General features: G+C 38.1%; 1 protein-coding gene across 1 annotated transcript in view; it reads right to left on the bottom strand.

Moving 5' to 3' along the window:
• The window catches only part of KRCC1 (lysine rich coiled-coil 1), a 72960-nt gene extending 59852 nt beyond the window's left edge, over positions 1-13108 (bottom strand). The window contains exons 1-2 of the mRNA XM_015831455.1: positions 12930-13108; positions 10505-10590 (exon numbers count right to left, since the gene is read on the bottom strand). Coding sequence (XP_015686941.1) covers positions 10505-10590; positions 12930-13108 — 265 coding nt within the window. The remainder of the gene's footprint in view (positions 1-10504; positions 10591-12929) is intronic.
• Between the last annotated feature and the right edge of the window lie 2660 nt (positions 13109-15768).

Genomic DNA, 15768 nt, shown 5'->3' with positions numbered 1-15768 from the left:
CGCACACTCCTCTTTATAGATAGGTTATTGGACACATGTTTAATAATAGCCTAATAGTATGGCAGAAGATTATACACCAGTGTATGGAAGGAATCCATGTAACAAATGAACATCACTTGTGAAGGCCAAGCTAAATTGTACATAGAGAGGAATAGATTGTGATATTTTAAACATGGAATTCAATGGTTTCGTTTACTGCATTTTAAGTGCCATGAACACGTATTAGATCTGATAGTTGAAGCAATTAGTCATCTGCTTATTATGTAAGGACAGCCACTAGCATGGGAGGTTCCAATGCATACTGAAGTGGTGAGCCATCCATTGGCTCTGCTCCTTCCTTTGAGAGAAATAAGACAATGAAATCGCCAGAGGGGAACTGGAGTTCATGCTGCTGCTATCGGCTGTTTACTGGCAACTTCAACTCATGACTGCAATTCTTAGTAATTTGGAGTCCAGAATCATTACTGTCAGTTTTTTTTCTGGACTATTCTCTGTGGGAATATTAAACTGGGGAAATGCTGACAAAAATGGGACCTTCGTGCATATGTGAATGAGAAGCAATCTAGAGAAGCACACTAATATCAGCTTACATAAAGTGCAGAATAGAACAGTTGTTTATTAGCTCTACAACCCCTCCTTTATGCTTATTTCCCCTTTTTTTCTGCTGTGTGCACTCCACATCAAAGTGCTTATTTTTTGCTGGCCTGGGAAAAATAATCAGAGTGAACTTGTTTTCTAAGGAGGCACCTGGAAGATACAGTATGCTTCCCAGGCATTTCTCTCCACAACTTGGTTCCACCCAGTTTCACTTTTTCCAAAAGTTCAAAGGTGGGGAGAGGTGGATACCAGAAAAAGAGGTGATCATAGAAAAAGAGATGCAAGTAGACTGTTAAAGGAATTGACAAAAAACATATCAAAAAGTATTTAGTCAATGATATGGATATGCTTAGGATTAAATTGCCAAAGGAAAAGTGGGGAGAGGAAGAAGAAGAAAAAATTCTATTGCTAATCTGTATGGCTCTCAACAGCAAGATATAATGACTTATGGTTTGGCCTAAGAAGACTGATCAAATTCTGCCCTTACTTAATAATTCCTTGCATGGAGCCCTGCAGGAGATGGATTATTATTTTTATTTTTTATTATTTTTAATATCAGGCAAGGTTCTAGTTTCCAGATGCCATCCAAAGTATCACATGGCTTTACCTGCTAATTAATGCCATCATTTAAAGAGTCTGCATCTTTTTTGTACTTCCTTTAATCTGTTTTTAACCTGTGACCTAATTGCTACACCTATAAAGCCAATTGCTCTATTTATTTTCAAGGCGTGGGTTAATAATCACACAACTCAAAGACTCACAGGCAAACATTTAACATCCACCAGGGAAAGTATTTTATTATTTATTCAAATAAGAATGCATACAATATTTGCCAACACTTAGTGAGAAATGAAATGTCTTTGAGCTCTGGAATGTGCATGACAAGCTGAACTAGGAAAAATGTTTGCAAATCTCTTTTTTTAAAGTGGCATTGTAACATTTATGTCAAAAACATTATAAACAGGAGATCTTTTAACATTTTTGTCACAGTTTTGACACATTCTGAGCTGGGCAGCATATTCTTTCCTTATTTCCAGTAGCAATTTAACAAAATTCTATTGAATTTTCCATTACTTATTGTTGCTTCCTTGCTAGAATAACTTGGTAAATTGGCCACATGCATTTAGACAGTATTCTGCAATAGTTTAACATTCACTAAAAAGATCAAGGAAAAGAATTCAAATGAGCTAAAATGGAACTGACACAGAAATCAGCATAACATTTAAAATCAAATTTAAAACAATTACTTATAGACTTGTTATTTATATGTTATTGCATATATATGGCAATACTATTAAAACTTATAAAAGAAAAAGGCACTTTAGAATAAATTAAAAGGTAAATCAAACATGTATATAACTACAATACAATGCCATTATTTGAAATACTGAAGTTATGCTAAAAAGTCCCTGCACTGTGATGCACTTCAAGAATCAAAAGCTGTTTTACTTCTAGGTGCACCTTTCTTAAAAAAAAAAGACTAAAAAAAACATCCCACCTGTTTAAACTTCTGAAGAATACAAGACAAATGGTTACTGTATGTCATAGACTGAAGGATTGACTTTGTATGTTTATGTGTCTGTGTGTGTTTCCAACAATCTGAGATTTTAAAAAAAGGTACATTTAACCCAGCAGAATACTCAGTCCTTATTTGCTTAAAAAACTGGACATTTTTATTCTCCTAGGAGGACCCAGAGATATACAACTCTTTGTGTGCATTTAAAAAAAGCAGGGGAAAAGTGAGACAGCTGGCTGGTTTGCTGAAGTTATGATCTTATCTTGGTTTTTGTTGTTGTTGATGTTTTTTGTTTTTGAGGTTTTTTTTTTTTTTAGGAAAGTTGCATTTTCTGTAGTTTAAAATGAGAGATAAGAAGCATAAGAAAAACATATTGTTAAAGCATTGTGGTTGAATGGCAATATTATGTACATGCATCATTAAAGTGAATGACCATATGTAGAGAGCAAAATCCAAGAATCTGACCCCACATGCCCAACTATAAGAGGGCTGGGTGCATATATTTTTCACTTATACATATCAGCTGATGCTGTTGTTAACTAGAAGGAAGGGTCTAATATAAACAGCATAAGTAGAAGCCTTTTTTAGCCATGAAGTTGACTAATTCTTTTCTAACATTGTCCAAACAGATAGCTATCACTGCCTCTTGTGTTAGTAAATTTCATAGTTTAATTTAGTATTTCTTGACCTCGGCAACTTTAGGATGTGTGATCTTCAGCTGCCAGAATTTCCCAGCCAGCATGCCAACACATTTTAAGGTTGCCAAAGTGGAGAAGCACTTTTAACTGAAAGAAAATCTTTCTTGAATTGAACCAATGACTACATGGAAACACTGCTACTTAGGCTTATCATATTTTCAAATAGCTAATCAGGACCAAATTTAAAACGTTACACAGTTTTGACAGATGACTGAACCAACGTTACCACAGGTAATGGCCTTATGCAGGCAAAAGGGGAACAAATTGTGGCAAATAACTTTGCAAATTTGTACAGTTCTACTTTTCCAATTTAATCTACAACTCTGGAATTTCCTGGAGATCTCCTATCCAAGTCTTATCCAGATCCAACTACACTTAGTTTTTTAAGACTGGCAAAGATTATTAGATGCTGCCAACTATTGCCTGTGACATGTGCACTGTTTAAAGAAATGCTTCCTGTCCATGTCCATTCAGGTTCTTGGGATGCTTCACAGTTCTAGAGACTTTTTTTCCTGTATCAGTTTTCAGCATATCCACATTTATATAGCTCTACCATCCCTTATTTATCTTCTTTATTGAAAGAATCCCTAAGATCATGAAACTTTTTCTTACAAGGAAGATGCTCAACTCATCAGTCATTTCTCTTGTGCTTTTCTGCACTCTTTCCAGGTCTAAAATCAGTTTTAGAATATGTAGTGACTTTTTTTTTTTTTTTACTAATTCCTAGTGTGTTGCTCCATGGATTTATGCAAAGATGTTATAGTAATGCACTGATTTTGCAATTAGACTTTTTCACAATGACCACACATTGGAGAGATGTCTTTCTCAAGCTATCCATCACTAACCTAGGATTCCTGGTCATCATATCAAGTTAGGACCTATGAAAGTTAGGATTGTTTGCCTCAATATGTATCATTTTGCATTTGCTTACATTAATTCATATTTTCCACTTTAAGACTCATTTCCCCAATTTGGACATAGCAATAGTACTTAGATTTATATACAGCTTCACAGTGCTTTACAGCCCTCTCTAAGCGGTTTACAGAGTCAGCATTTTGCCCCCAACATTCTGGGTCCTCATTTTACTGACCTCAGAAAGATGGAAGGCTGAGTCAACCTTCAGCAGGTGAGGATTGAATAGTGGGCAGAGTTAACCTGGCAATATTGCATTCTAACCACTGTGCCACCATGGCTCTTCAATAAGATAAATGTCAGAAGCTCTTTGCTTTCCTTTTAATGAACCTGTAAATGATGATATCAGCAAACATAGTAATCTTACTGCTTGTCCTTTCCCTCTGGAGTATTTAACTAATTTAAAAGAATTGATTCTGCAAGAACCTATTCTGATTCTTTAAGATCATTGTTCCTCCTTGAAGATGAAAACATGCTGTATCAAAGTAGGTTTGACTCAAACTGGGATAAGCAATCTGTTAACATGATCTGTGCTTCCCATTTCACAAAACTCATTATTTTGCATTTTGTAGAATCCTCAGTCTTTTGTTTTTCCAAATGAAATTAGTTATTTGTCTTTGCTATTCATTCAATGTCTTTTCTTTTTTTCCTTTAATTTTTAATGTGATAATTTGTAATAGAAATTTAATCCCTTCTAAGACATTCATTTTTACTTTTGATATTCTTAGCCAAGATAAATAAGTTTAACTTTTAACATTTTAACATAACTGCCATTATATTTTTTCTAGATCAGTGAAGGTTTTTTTCCCATTTTTAAAAAATATTTTTAGTTAGATAAATTCCCAGGTACATGATGGTTTTACACTGATGTTAAATCTTATTTCTTGTTACAAATGCTGCATTCCTTCTTTTTTATATATAAGTTTCATTGAAAAAGAACTTTACACAGGAATAAAAAAACCCTACAGAAATATAAAGATATAAAATAAGATGAAAGAAGTGAGGGACAGCAAAAAAATAAAGAAAACTGAAAGAAAAGCTATATAAAGAAGTGTTTTCCAACCATTTTTGTAGCAGTTGTAAACATAATAGTTGTCATCTCCACTCACCCAAATTACATATTTTGGTTCCCTTCTTTCCATAAACAATCCCTTTCAATTATATATCAGTTCATTTTTATCTATTTTCAATAAAAGACCATAAAAGGTTTGTAGTTTTTTTTATAAATATAATTATTGCCCATTTATAATGAAACAAGCTAGTTTAGCCATTTTTACATACACTCCGATTTTCACAATGTCTTGTCCTTTTTTCTTTTTTTTTTCTTTTCCTTTTAATTAATAACAGAAAAGAAAAAAGAAGCAAAACCCAAAGATGATGGAGACACGTACATTGTCAAAGAAAAGAAAAAAAACAAGACAAAAAGTGCTTTAACAAAAAATGAAAGAAATATGACAATAAAAATAGTATATCATTATAGTAACAATTACCATTCTATATATATTTGTCTAATGCAAATATTATTCAAGTACATATATATTTCTTATATAATTACATTTTAACCTATTCTATATAAATGAATCCCATATATCATTATACTTGTCTATTCAAAGTCTACATCTATAGGCAATCCTCTCATAAATGGCAGATGCAATCAGTTACTCAATCCATTGAATAAAAAAGCCATACATTTATTTTTTCAATGCTGCAATATCATTGCCATATCATCTTTTGTCCATAATGGCACAGAGAATCAATTTACATTTTCTGTTTGTGAAGTTCCAAGTACTACATAAAGAACATTGTCTTCTGAAATTTTTAGCTCTTGTTGCACAATCAAATTTATTAATCCACTTTCCCCCCAACTTTGGGAAATAAAGAAGCATTCTTATTATTACATTTCTAACAACATGCTGTTTTGACAGTGTTATCTATACAAATGCACTGAAGCCCAATAAATTCAAAATATTATTTATTGTTCTATAAGTTGTAATTTGAGGTCTATTGAATTTAAGACTTTCTCCCACTGTCTTTTGAGACCTCTAATTCTTTACTCCACTCATTTCTTAACACCTGCATATCAAAATTATTTACTGATAACAAATTTCTATAAAAAGTAATAGTAGGTTTTAAAAGTTTTAACAAGCTGTTCTAGTATCTCAGGTCTCTGAAGCTGAAAATTCTGCTGATCCAAACAATTTTGTTAACAAATGTAATTGTAAATAATGCCACTGGGTTATATCTGATAGATGATGTTTATTTCTTAACATAAAGTATGTTAAAATTTCATCTCCATCATCTATCAGTTGGTCCAAAGTCAATATCTTTGTTTCTATTCAGAATAACAGAATAACAGAGTTGGAAGGGACCTTGGAGGACTTCTAGTCCAACCCCATACTCAAGCAGAAACCCTATACCATTTCAGACAAATGGTTGTCCAATCTCTTCTAAAAACCTCCAATGTTGGAGACGCACAACTTCTGAAGGTAAGTCATTCCACTGAGTAATTGTTCTAACTATCAGGAAATTTCTCCTTAATTTTAGGTTGGTTCTCTCCTTGCTTAGTTTCCATCCATTACGTCTTGTGCTGCCTTCAGGTAATTTGGAGAATAGGTTGACCCCCTTTTCTCTATGGTAGCCCCTTAGATATTAGGACACTGTTATCATGTCACCCCTGGTCCTTCTTTTCATTAAACATACCCAATTCCTGCAACTGTTCTTGGTATGTTTTAGCTTTCAGTCCTCTAATCAGCTTTGTCGCTCTTTTCTGAGCTCCTTCTAGAGCAGGGGTCTCCAACTCCTGATCCATGGACCAGTACCGGGCCATGGCATGCCAGCAACCGGTTCGCACAAACAAGCAAAGCCCCATCTGTGGGATGCAGGCAGCACAGAAAATCATGCTCCCTCTGGTCCGCAGAAAAACCTCTCTCCATGGAACCAGTCTCTGGTGCCCAAAAGGTTGGGGGCCTCTGTTCTACAGTCTCAAAATGTTTTTTATATATTGCAGTATTCAGCAGTATAATATAATATAATATTATATATATTATATTCAGCAGTATTTCAAGTTTACTAAGGCATTATAAACTGGTATTAACACTTAACATGATTCATTTTTTTCCATATCACTATCACCATCAAATCAATATGGCATGGGAAAAATTGTCAAATATTTTGTTAGACATTATGTCCATAACTTTCTAGCTGATTAACTTTAGACTAACTTTAGACTTAGTTTTAGTGTATTTGAGTCCTAACACTATGCATCTAACCAAAGGTGCTTTATATGTATATTTCAAAGTTATCCAATTGGAAAATTAGTGCCAATTATTGGCTCCCAATATTTAATATCTGACAATATTTGATGTTGTAGCTTCAGATTTGGAAAATCAAATCCTCCCTCAGAATAGATTAAAAGTGCATAAATATTATTTCATCAACATCATTACCAATCCAGAATACACCTGAATATTAACTTGTAAATAAGATCTGAAGAGGTGGTCTACGAAGCAATGTGTTAACTATGATTGAAGTTAAGTAGTTATGTTTCTAGATTTCTTCCTGTTTGACTACCTTAAATGAGGTAACAGTTTAATTAAAAGTACTCAATTTCTTCTCCACCCTATTCCCATGAATGAATTGACTTGGATAAACCAAGATGGCAGACAGAGAAATACTCCTGATTAAGGAATGTACTATGAACAAAAACTCTGGGTAAAAAAAAAAATTACAATCCAGCAAGAGATAAGTAATTGAATAATTAGCAATGTAAATGCTGAGGAAAATAAACCTCTAAAAACATTTGTGGGTATAATCCTGGCATAATATAATAAGCAATGAACTGTTTTATATCCATATGGATTTACAATAAAAATAGGATAAAATTTGTATAGCAGTCAACATAATTACAAAATAAATAAAATACACATTAATACCGGCTTCAGATAGCATATTACAACAATCAGTCCTTCATCAGTGGTATTTTAGTACTATTATATTCCTTCTACATGAGGTATTGCTTTACATGTTTCCTTTTTCTTTATACTATTATCTTTGCAGATAACATTCTTTGCCACACTGCATGTTTGTGCATGTTTGTCTTGATTACATGATTGATTTCCTTCTTTTCTGCTTTCTTGTTTGCAGTTTGCAAACAAAACTTGAATATGAGAAATTAGTCAATTAGGACTTGCCTAATCACTAAAGTAGGTTCACTATCAATCCATGGTAAGAATGACCCGTTCCAATTTTTTAGAATGGACATCATACGAATCCTGCATTTGTACCAACAATAATTTCTCAAACTTTTAAAGGCTAGATTTACAGTAGTTTGGTGAGATGTAAAGGCACAAACAATTGTATATCACTTAAGAACTGTAGATGCAGTAATGTTAATTATTTGAAAATTGTCACAGTCATCATTTGTAAATCCAGAGGCAGTTGAGGACCAAGGAGTTCTCTCTCAGATTGTGAACCAATTTGCTTTTTCAAGGAGGGTGGCAACATAATCCAAAATAAGCAGAATCCCAACTTCAGAGTCCAATGTCCTTGTTTTCTACTATCCATCCATCTTTTCTGGGTTAAATTTTAGTTTGTTTTCATCATCCAGTCCACAATGAAGCAACTTTTAAGAATATGCATTGCTCCCTTGGAATTAGGTGCTAAGGAGGAAAATATATTAGAGCTGGATTTAGTCAAGATACAGAGGAAAAACTATTCCAAATTTCAGGTAATATCTCCTAGTCATTGCATACAGATGCTCAACAGTATGGGGGAGAAGATGAATGGATTCATATGAGACAATAAAGATTAGCAATTCAGATATTTAACAATATTCTCTTTCATAAACCTTTTGAACATGTACTGATAGGAAAGATCAGAGCTGATAAAATGATGCTCCAAGGCCAGTTCTGCCAGATGATTAGTATCTTGGTTGAGAATATTAAAAGCTGAGAGATAATAATAATAATAATAATAATAATAATAATAATAATAATAATAATAATAATAATAATAATAATAAAGTTGGAAGGGACCTTGGAGGTAATCGAGTCCAACCCCCTGCTCAGGCAGGAAACCTACACCATTTCAGACAAATGGCTTTCCAGTCTCTTCTTAAAGACTTCCAGTGTTGGAGCATTCACCACTTCTGGAGGCAGGTTGTTCCATTGGTTAATTGTTCTAACTGTCAGGAAGTTTCTCCTTAGTTCTAAGTTGCTTCTCTCCTTGATCAGTTTCCATCTGTTGCTTCTCGTCCTGCCTTCAGGAGCCTTGGAGAATAGCTTGACTCCCTCTTCTTTGTGGCAGCCCCTGAGATATTGGAACACTGCTATCATGTCCCCGCTCCTCCTTCTCTTCGTTAAACTAGACATACCCAATTCCAGCAACCGTTCCTTATATGTTTTAGCCTCCAGTCCCCTAATCATCTTTGTTGCTCTTCTCTGTACTCTTTCTAGAGACTCAGCATCTTTTTTACATCGTGGTGACCAAAACTGGATGCAGTATTCCAAATGTGGCCTTACTAAGGCATTGTAGAGTGGTATTAATACTTCATTAATAAGTTTGTCCTGAACAAAATCTGTCTATATGGATGCTAAGAGTCAATATCAATTTGACAGCACATAATCAATCAATATATGTAACTGACAAGTGGGAGAATATGTAAGTACTAGTTAACAGTCATCAATTGGATGAGTTGACTCCTTTCCCTAGCAGCTTTTTCTACATGTTTTGTGATTTCTCTATCATTAACTTAATTTGCAACCATAGACATCTATTAGAAGCTACAACAAAGTTATATATCTCATACTATCATTGCACAAATGATCTATGATCCATATCATGTCATTTGCCTTCCTTGCTGTCTCCTTTTGTGGATGTCCCATGTTTGCAAAAATGGTTTAATATTTCACATAAATTGTAAACTACTTTGAGACTATTGAAATATTATGTACTTTAGTAGTATACTGTGGAATATTGCAACTGTATGAATAGGCAATTCTTTGCTGTGTTTCCTTTTCAGAAATACATTTGCTAGATTTAGAAAAGCAAGTTGATTGAAAAAAGAATGTAAGCACTTACAACTCATGCAGATGTATGATTGTGACATATATAGAACAGCCCATGATATTGCTTCAGATGTAACAAATTAACAAGTCTGATTAGTTTATCCATCTTTATTGGCAATAGGACTGAAGCATACACCAATACCAAATATATACGGAAAGCAAGCCTAATTAATGAAGAATATATTTACTGTATTTGTCACATAAATTGATGCAAGTTGTTATGATACAAACTCCTTGCTTTTTGCTGACTGAAATAATGGTGGTGCTTAACTCGTAAATTTAGATGCATCTCTTCTAGGACTTGAATTCCTCTGGATATTTTTTCATGATTATAAATATATCTAAATCTGTTATAAGAATGAATTCAACTAAGGGTGGGTGGGGATTATATGTGTACTGTCTAGTTCTATAATGAAGCTCTGTCATCTTTAAAGATTTTTTAGGAGCTGCCAGAAAGACTGCGTAATAGACTTTATGGAAAGCAGTAATGGGAACATTTTTTCAAATTTTCTGAGAGTTTTTTTTAAAATCTATGTAATACATTTAATTATGGCATGTGAAAGCTGCTCCAATTGAAGACTATGGACAGCTTATAAATAATAACATTCAGTAGTTCACAGATATTCAGATAAACAAGAAACAACATTTGCATAAGTCTACTCTAAACCATACAAAACGCAAATAGCCCCCCCCCAATATCGCCCCAGTTAACTTACTGCTGGGATAAGAAACAGGAAAATCAACATCATATTTTTTTTTAGCTTTCCACACAGGTGGGCAAACTGCTATGGTGGAGGAAGTCCTGCAGGTAAGACAGCAAGCCATAAAGAGGTTTATAGGTCACAACAATGCAGTCACCACTGTGCTGCATTCTGAACCATCTTTCTGAGTAGTCTTCAAAGAGCCCTCAAGCAGAATGGAATTTGCAACAGAAATCTGTTGTTTTGTTTAATAAATGTCTTAAAATCTTATTCCATGCTTCTTTAGTTCGTTCATGTTTAGCAAGTTAAAGTTGGAAGCACAGGTGAATATGGTAGCTGTGGTCTAGATGTAAGATGTAAGAAAAGGAGATAGAATGGGTGTGGGGGGGGAAGAGGGGGAAATCTCAATACTAATTGATGGAGCTCTCTTTTATTCTTAAAGTATTTCAAGTCTTCTAATAGGTCATTATTGAAAATTAAATCATGTATTTTGCTGTTGAGGTGAGCATTTGTTCATTTAGTACAATGTATATTCATCCATGAACTGGTAAGTCTCCTTTTCAGATGTTGCTTTGGTTATTACTTAATTTTGCAACCAAGTAAATAATTTCTCAACCTGAAATCTCCATTTATTATTCAGAAACAACTAGATAATCCTAACACAGGGCTGCTGCAAAAATTACCAAAGTAACACATAGGACAGTGATGGCAAACCTTTTAGAGACCAAGTGCCCAAACTGCAACCCAAAACCTATTTATTTATCACTGGGTGCCAGGTGGGCGTGGTCCACTAGGTGGGCGTGGCTGTGGTGGTCATGACAGACTGGGTGGGTGTGGCCAAGGTGGGCATGATCACCTCGATGTTGCTTGTGGGGAGGGACACCTGTGGGGTCTGGGCAGAGTTGGGGGAGATCTGGGGGGTCTCTGGCAGATGGGGCAGTGGGCAGGAGGCTCGTCCTGCGGGGTGAGGCAAAGCAAGGTGAGGCAGGGCAGGGGTGCCATTGTCGCAGGGCAAGGTGAGGCCAGGGCAGCTGCTGCCTGACACTATTGGCCCCTGCACACAGAGCCAGTGAGCGCATGGGGGCCGACAGTGTCTGTCAGCAGCCACAGCCTGCTGGCCCCTTGACCAGTGCACTCTGGGGCTCCGCACCCATTGCCAGCAGTTCAGAGAAGCTGCTGACAGCTGAGGAGGCAATGCAGTGGGTTGTGCCCGGGAAAAGGAGAGCATGCGAGGCCAGGAGAGATGGGATGGAGGGGAGGGAAACCAGCCGTGCTGGGATGCATCCAGCCATGTGGGACCTCGGTGAGTTAGCGGGCGCCTAGTTGAAGAGGGACGGTTGCCATCTCCGGGGCATGGCGCGCATGCTCACAGAGAGGGCTCTGAGAGCTGCCTCTGGCACGCGTGCCATAGGTTCACCACCACTGACATAGGAAGTATTCTGGAATGTAGGCGGTTGCTCTGGCCACAATCCAGATAGAATAACTCCACGGAATGGTAATATGCAGAATATTTATTGATCAGGAATTCTAAGCATTAACTCACAGTTATTGTAGATTCATCTGTCACATGTTTCATATTTCGTCCATTCACACAGGTAAAAAGAGAATAATTTTCCTCCATCTTCATAAATCTCACATGCTACTCTGGTTACATTTTCCGTATTCTACGGAGCTCCCAGCCTCGTGGTTAGGATTCATGGAGAGAGATAATAAACTGACACGTAACAGGATGTCCCGTAATAAAAGACACAAGACCCTCCCAGTGGCCAATTAGAACACAGATATAACCATGTAACAACTAAACTACATTTCCCAGAAGGCCACCCTTAAGGTGGCAGCACTTTAACCCTTAAAATGCTTTTTGCTCTACACACAATTTCCTAAGCTAGCTATATACTGGACCAGCACATTCCCCGCCTGGAATTATACATTTTCCACTATTAACTAACTATTAACTAGAATAAGCAAAAAACATGGCATCAAAACAATGCAATCATGAGGTAAATACAAAACATGCATAACTATAACTGAGATAAACAAAGGCATAACATCAAACAATGCAATTATGAGATAGACACAATATGCATAATTCGAGGTTCAATCTTCAAGTTCGGTCTTCCTCAGCAGCAGTACCAAGTCGGTGATCGGTCTGGTGTAAAGCAACGAGAGTCTTTGAGTCACGACATGACTCAAATGGCTTCATGGTCTGGACTTCAACTTGGCAAACTAATCCATCAGAGCTGGGTAGAACTTGATGCATAAGTCCCATGAGCCAAGAGTTCCGATGTGCATCCTTGTCTCTCGCAAGACAAGGTCTCCTTCTTCTTGGTTAGGCTCTTTGGTCTTCCATTTGCAGCGATCCTGTAGCAAGTATTCTTGCTTCCAGCGCTTCCAGAAGGTGTTGGCAAGCAGTTGAACTTGTCTCTATTGTTGTTTGTACATGTCTTTGGGAACAAAGTTTCCTAATGGTGCTGGCCAGTCGCCTGTCTTCTGGGTTAGTAAGGCAGCCAGGATGAGGATAGTTGGATTTTCAGGATCTGAAGAAACTGGAACCAAAGGTCGAGTGTTCATGATAGCTGCCACTTCTGCCATGAGGGTGGTGAGGATCTCATGCATCATCGTGGGTATCTTTGTCAACATAGAGTCCAGGATTTTGCAGGCTACGCCAATCATGTGCTCCCAAGCTCCTCCCATACAGGATGCATGGGGAGGATTGAACGTCTATACACAATTTTGGGCCTTTAGGTATTTGTCAATTACTGGGTCATGGTGAATGCCTTCAATAATCTGTAGTTCTTTGCAGGCTCCTACAAAGTTAGTTCCTTGGATGCTAAGACATGTGAATAGGATGATCACTGCTATGCCCAATATGCGGGGTCTCCGTTTGGAGGAGCGTTTGAAGTGGGCTGGTTCTAGGAAATGGTTAGAGGGATCTAGGAAACAGTTAGAGGGTGGTTTCTTTGTCTCCTTGACCATTGTCGACAAGCAGATGGTCTGGATGGTCGTTTTCTCATCCTATCTGAGCGATTTTCTGGGTGTCTGAGGTCGAACATCGGCATCTTGATCTGGGTCTAGAAGCTCATAGTGTTCTGGTCCCTGTGACATCAGGCTGTCTGGACGAGCCGATAAGTCAGGACACTTTAGCCAGATCAATTCCGCCAACTGTGATGCAAGAATGGACTGTGTGGTCTGGTCCTCAGGGTTCTGATCTGTTGGCACATATTACAATTGCTCAGGATTTGAGGATCTTATAATCCTTTCTACTCGGTTGCTTGCATAGACGTAGAAGCTTCTGCTTTGGTTGTGAATGTAACCTAACACCACCTTGCTGTTCGTGTAGAAGGTGTGGATTGTAGCTCAAGGTCTATCATTTTCGTTATCAGGTTTGCGAGTTTTACGGCCAGTACGGTACCGCAGAGTTCCAACCTTGGTATGGTGTGACTTCGTTGTGGTGCTAGTTTTGCCTATCCCATGATGAAACCGACATAAATGACGCTCTCCCCACCATAGACTCTGATGTATCCTATGGCTGCTATCGCCTTCATTGATGCATCTAAGAAGACGTGCAAAGCTTTCTTTTGAGCAGTGATGGGTAAGATGGAGACATACGTGCATTGCACGTGGATGCTTTGGAGACAACTTAGGGATGTACGCCACGTCTCCCAGTCTTGCTTCTTTTCTAGCGAAAGTGGCTCGTCCCAGTCTGTGGTGCTCTGGGAGAGCACGCGTAGCTGCAGAAATTCTTTGTCCTCTATAGAAAAGGCTAAGTCATTGTGATTTTTGCTGGTCTGGAACACTGTTGTTCCCAAAACGGGTTTGGTTGTTGGCATGGTTTCAGATGGGATGCTCTCCCGTTACTAAGAATGGAGATCGTTGAGATATTCACCTGGGTTGGAGTTTGCAGCCAGTCAACACAGACTGTTCCTGAGATGACCCATCCAAGTTCCATCTTAAAGGCAATTGGGGGGCCTGTTGGGCCTCTGACCATTCTGTGGTAGGCAAAGGTGTCAGGGGCGTCTACTCCCAACAGAGGCAGGATTTAGGCTTCAGGATTTAGGGCAGGAAGGTGATTAGCCATGTGCTTTAGGTGAGGTATGGTGTGTGCTACCTCTGGTGTTGGAATTTGACTGTGATCAACTGGGAAGGAGACCCATTCTAGCACTGGCAGCAGTGGGAACTGTGAACTCCCATCTAACGACTGGATGTGGAGTCCAGTGACTTTCCTCCCCGTCGTGCTCTGGGGGACAGTGCACATTGATGTTGTGAAGGGCGTTTCTTCACTTGGGAGTTCACTTGGAAATGGTCAGTCGCTACATACTGATGTGCAGTTGACACTTGCGGTCGCCTCTGGGTGCACTTCGGAGCCATGCTGAGGCTCCTTGGTTGAAGGAGGAGTAGAAGTTGCTTGTTGTAGCTGCTCAGAGTCTGGATGCAGGGCTCCCAGGTGCTTGTCACTCTTGCATGGGTGACACTTCCCCTTAGCTGCGCAAGCTTTGGCCACATGTTCCATAGACTCACAGCATTTGAAGCAGACCTTGTACTCCCCCAAATCCAACCTTCTTCTCCAGGATGTTGGAAGATCCATTGGTGCTGTGCAGGAGTTGCCATCAGGCTGGGTTGGTACAGTGTTGAGGTCATCAGGAGCATGATCAGTGGCTTCTCGTTGATCCTCATAGGCATTGCTCCCAAAAGCAGGGGAATGTACCACAGACGGCTGGCAGTTTTCTTCAGAATACTTCTTGTTGAGGGTAACTTCCTGTGGCGCAGACGAGGGGCTTTGAAGGTCTGGCTGGAATTCCTTTACCTTTGCATTGAGCTTAGGAATCACGGCTCCTTGTGTGCTCTCCTGCTTAGGAGTATTCGTTGTTGCTGATGGACTGAAGGAGGGGTCTTGTGATCTAGATGGTGCAATGTTGGCTTTCTGGTTGGTTTGCACATCTGATTGTTGAGATTCTCCCTCTCGTTCACTTGGTTTTGAGAGATTTGTGGTCAACCGCAGCGCTCCTGCTTGCTCATGTTGTAGCGCATTCTGGTTATCCATGTAGGTCTTGATGCAGCTATACGGGCTTCCTATTTGTAGTCCTTCCAAATTGAGCATTCATTCATTCATTCATTTATTCGATTTGTATCCCGCCCTTCTCCCGAGGGACTCAGGGCGGCTCACAACATTTTAAAACAGAAACATGCCCGCAATCCCCGCCGAATAAAACCAATTTAAAACCCAAATATTTTAAAGTTGTGAATATTTAAAATTTTCTAAAAATGGACCCGATTTAAAA

Source organism: Protobothrops mucrosquamatus, unplaced genomic scaffold, assembly GCF_001527695.2.
Source record: "Protobothrops mucrosquamatus isolate PMUCROS unplaced genomic scaffold, P.Mucros_1.0 scaffold_257, whole genome shotgun sequence".
NCBI lineage: Eukaryota > Metazoa > Chordata > Lepidosauria > Squamata > Viperidae > Protobothrops > Protobothrops mucrosquamatus.
This window is presented reverse-complemented; position numbering and strand designations above follow the sequence as displayed.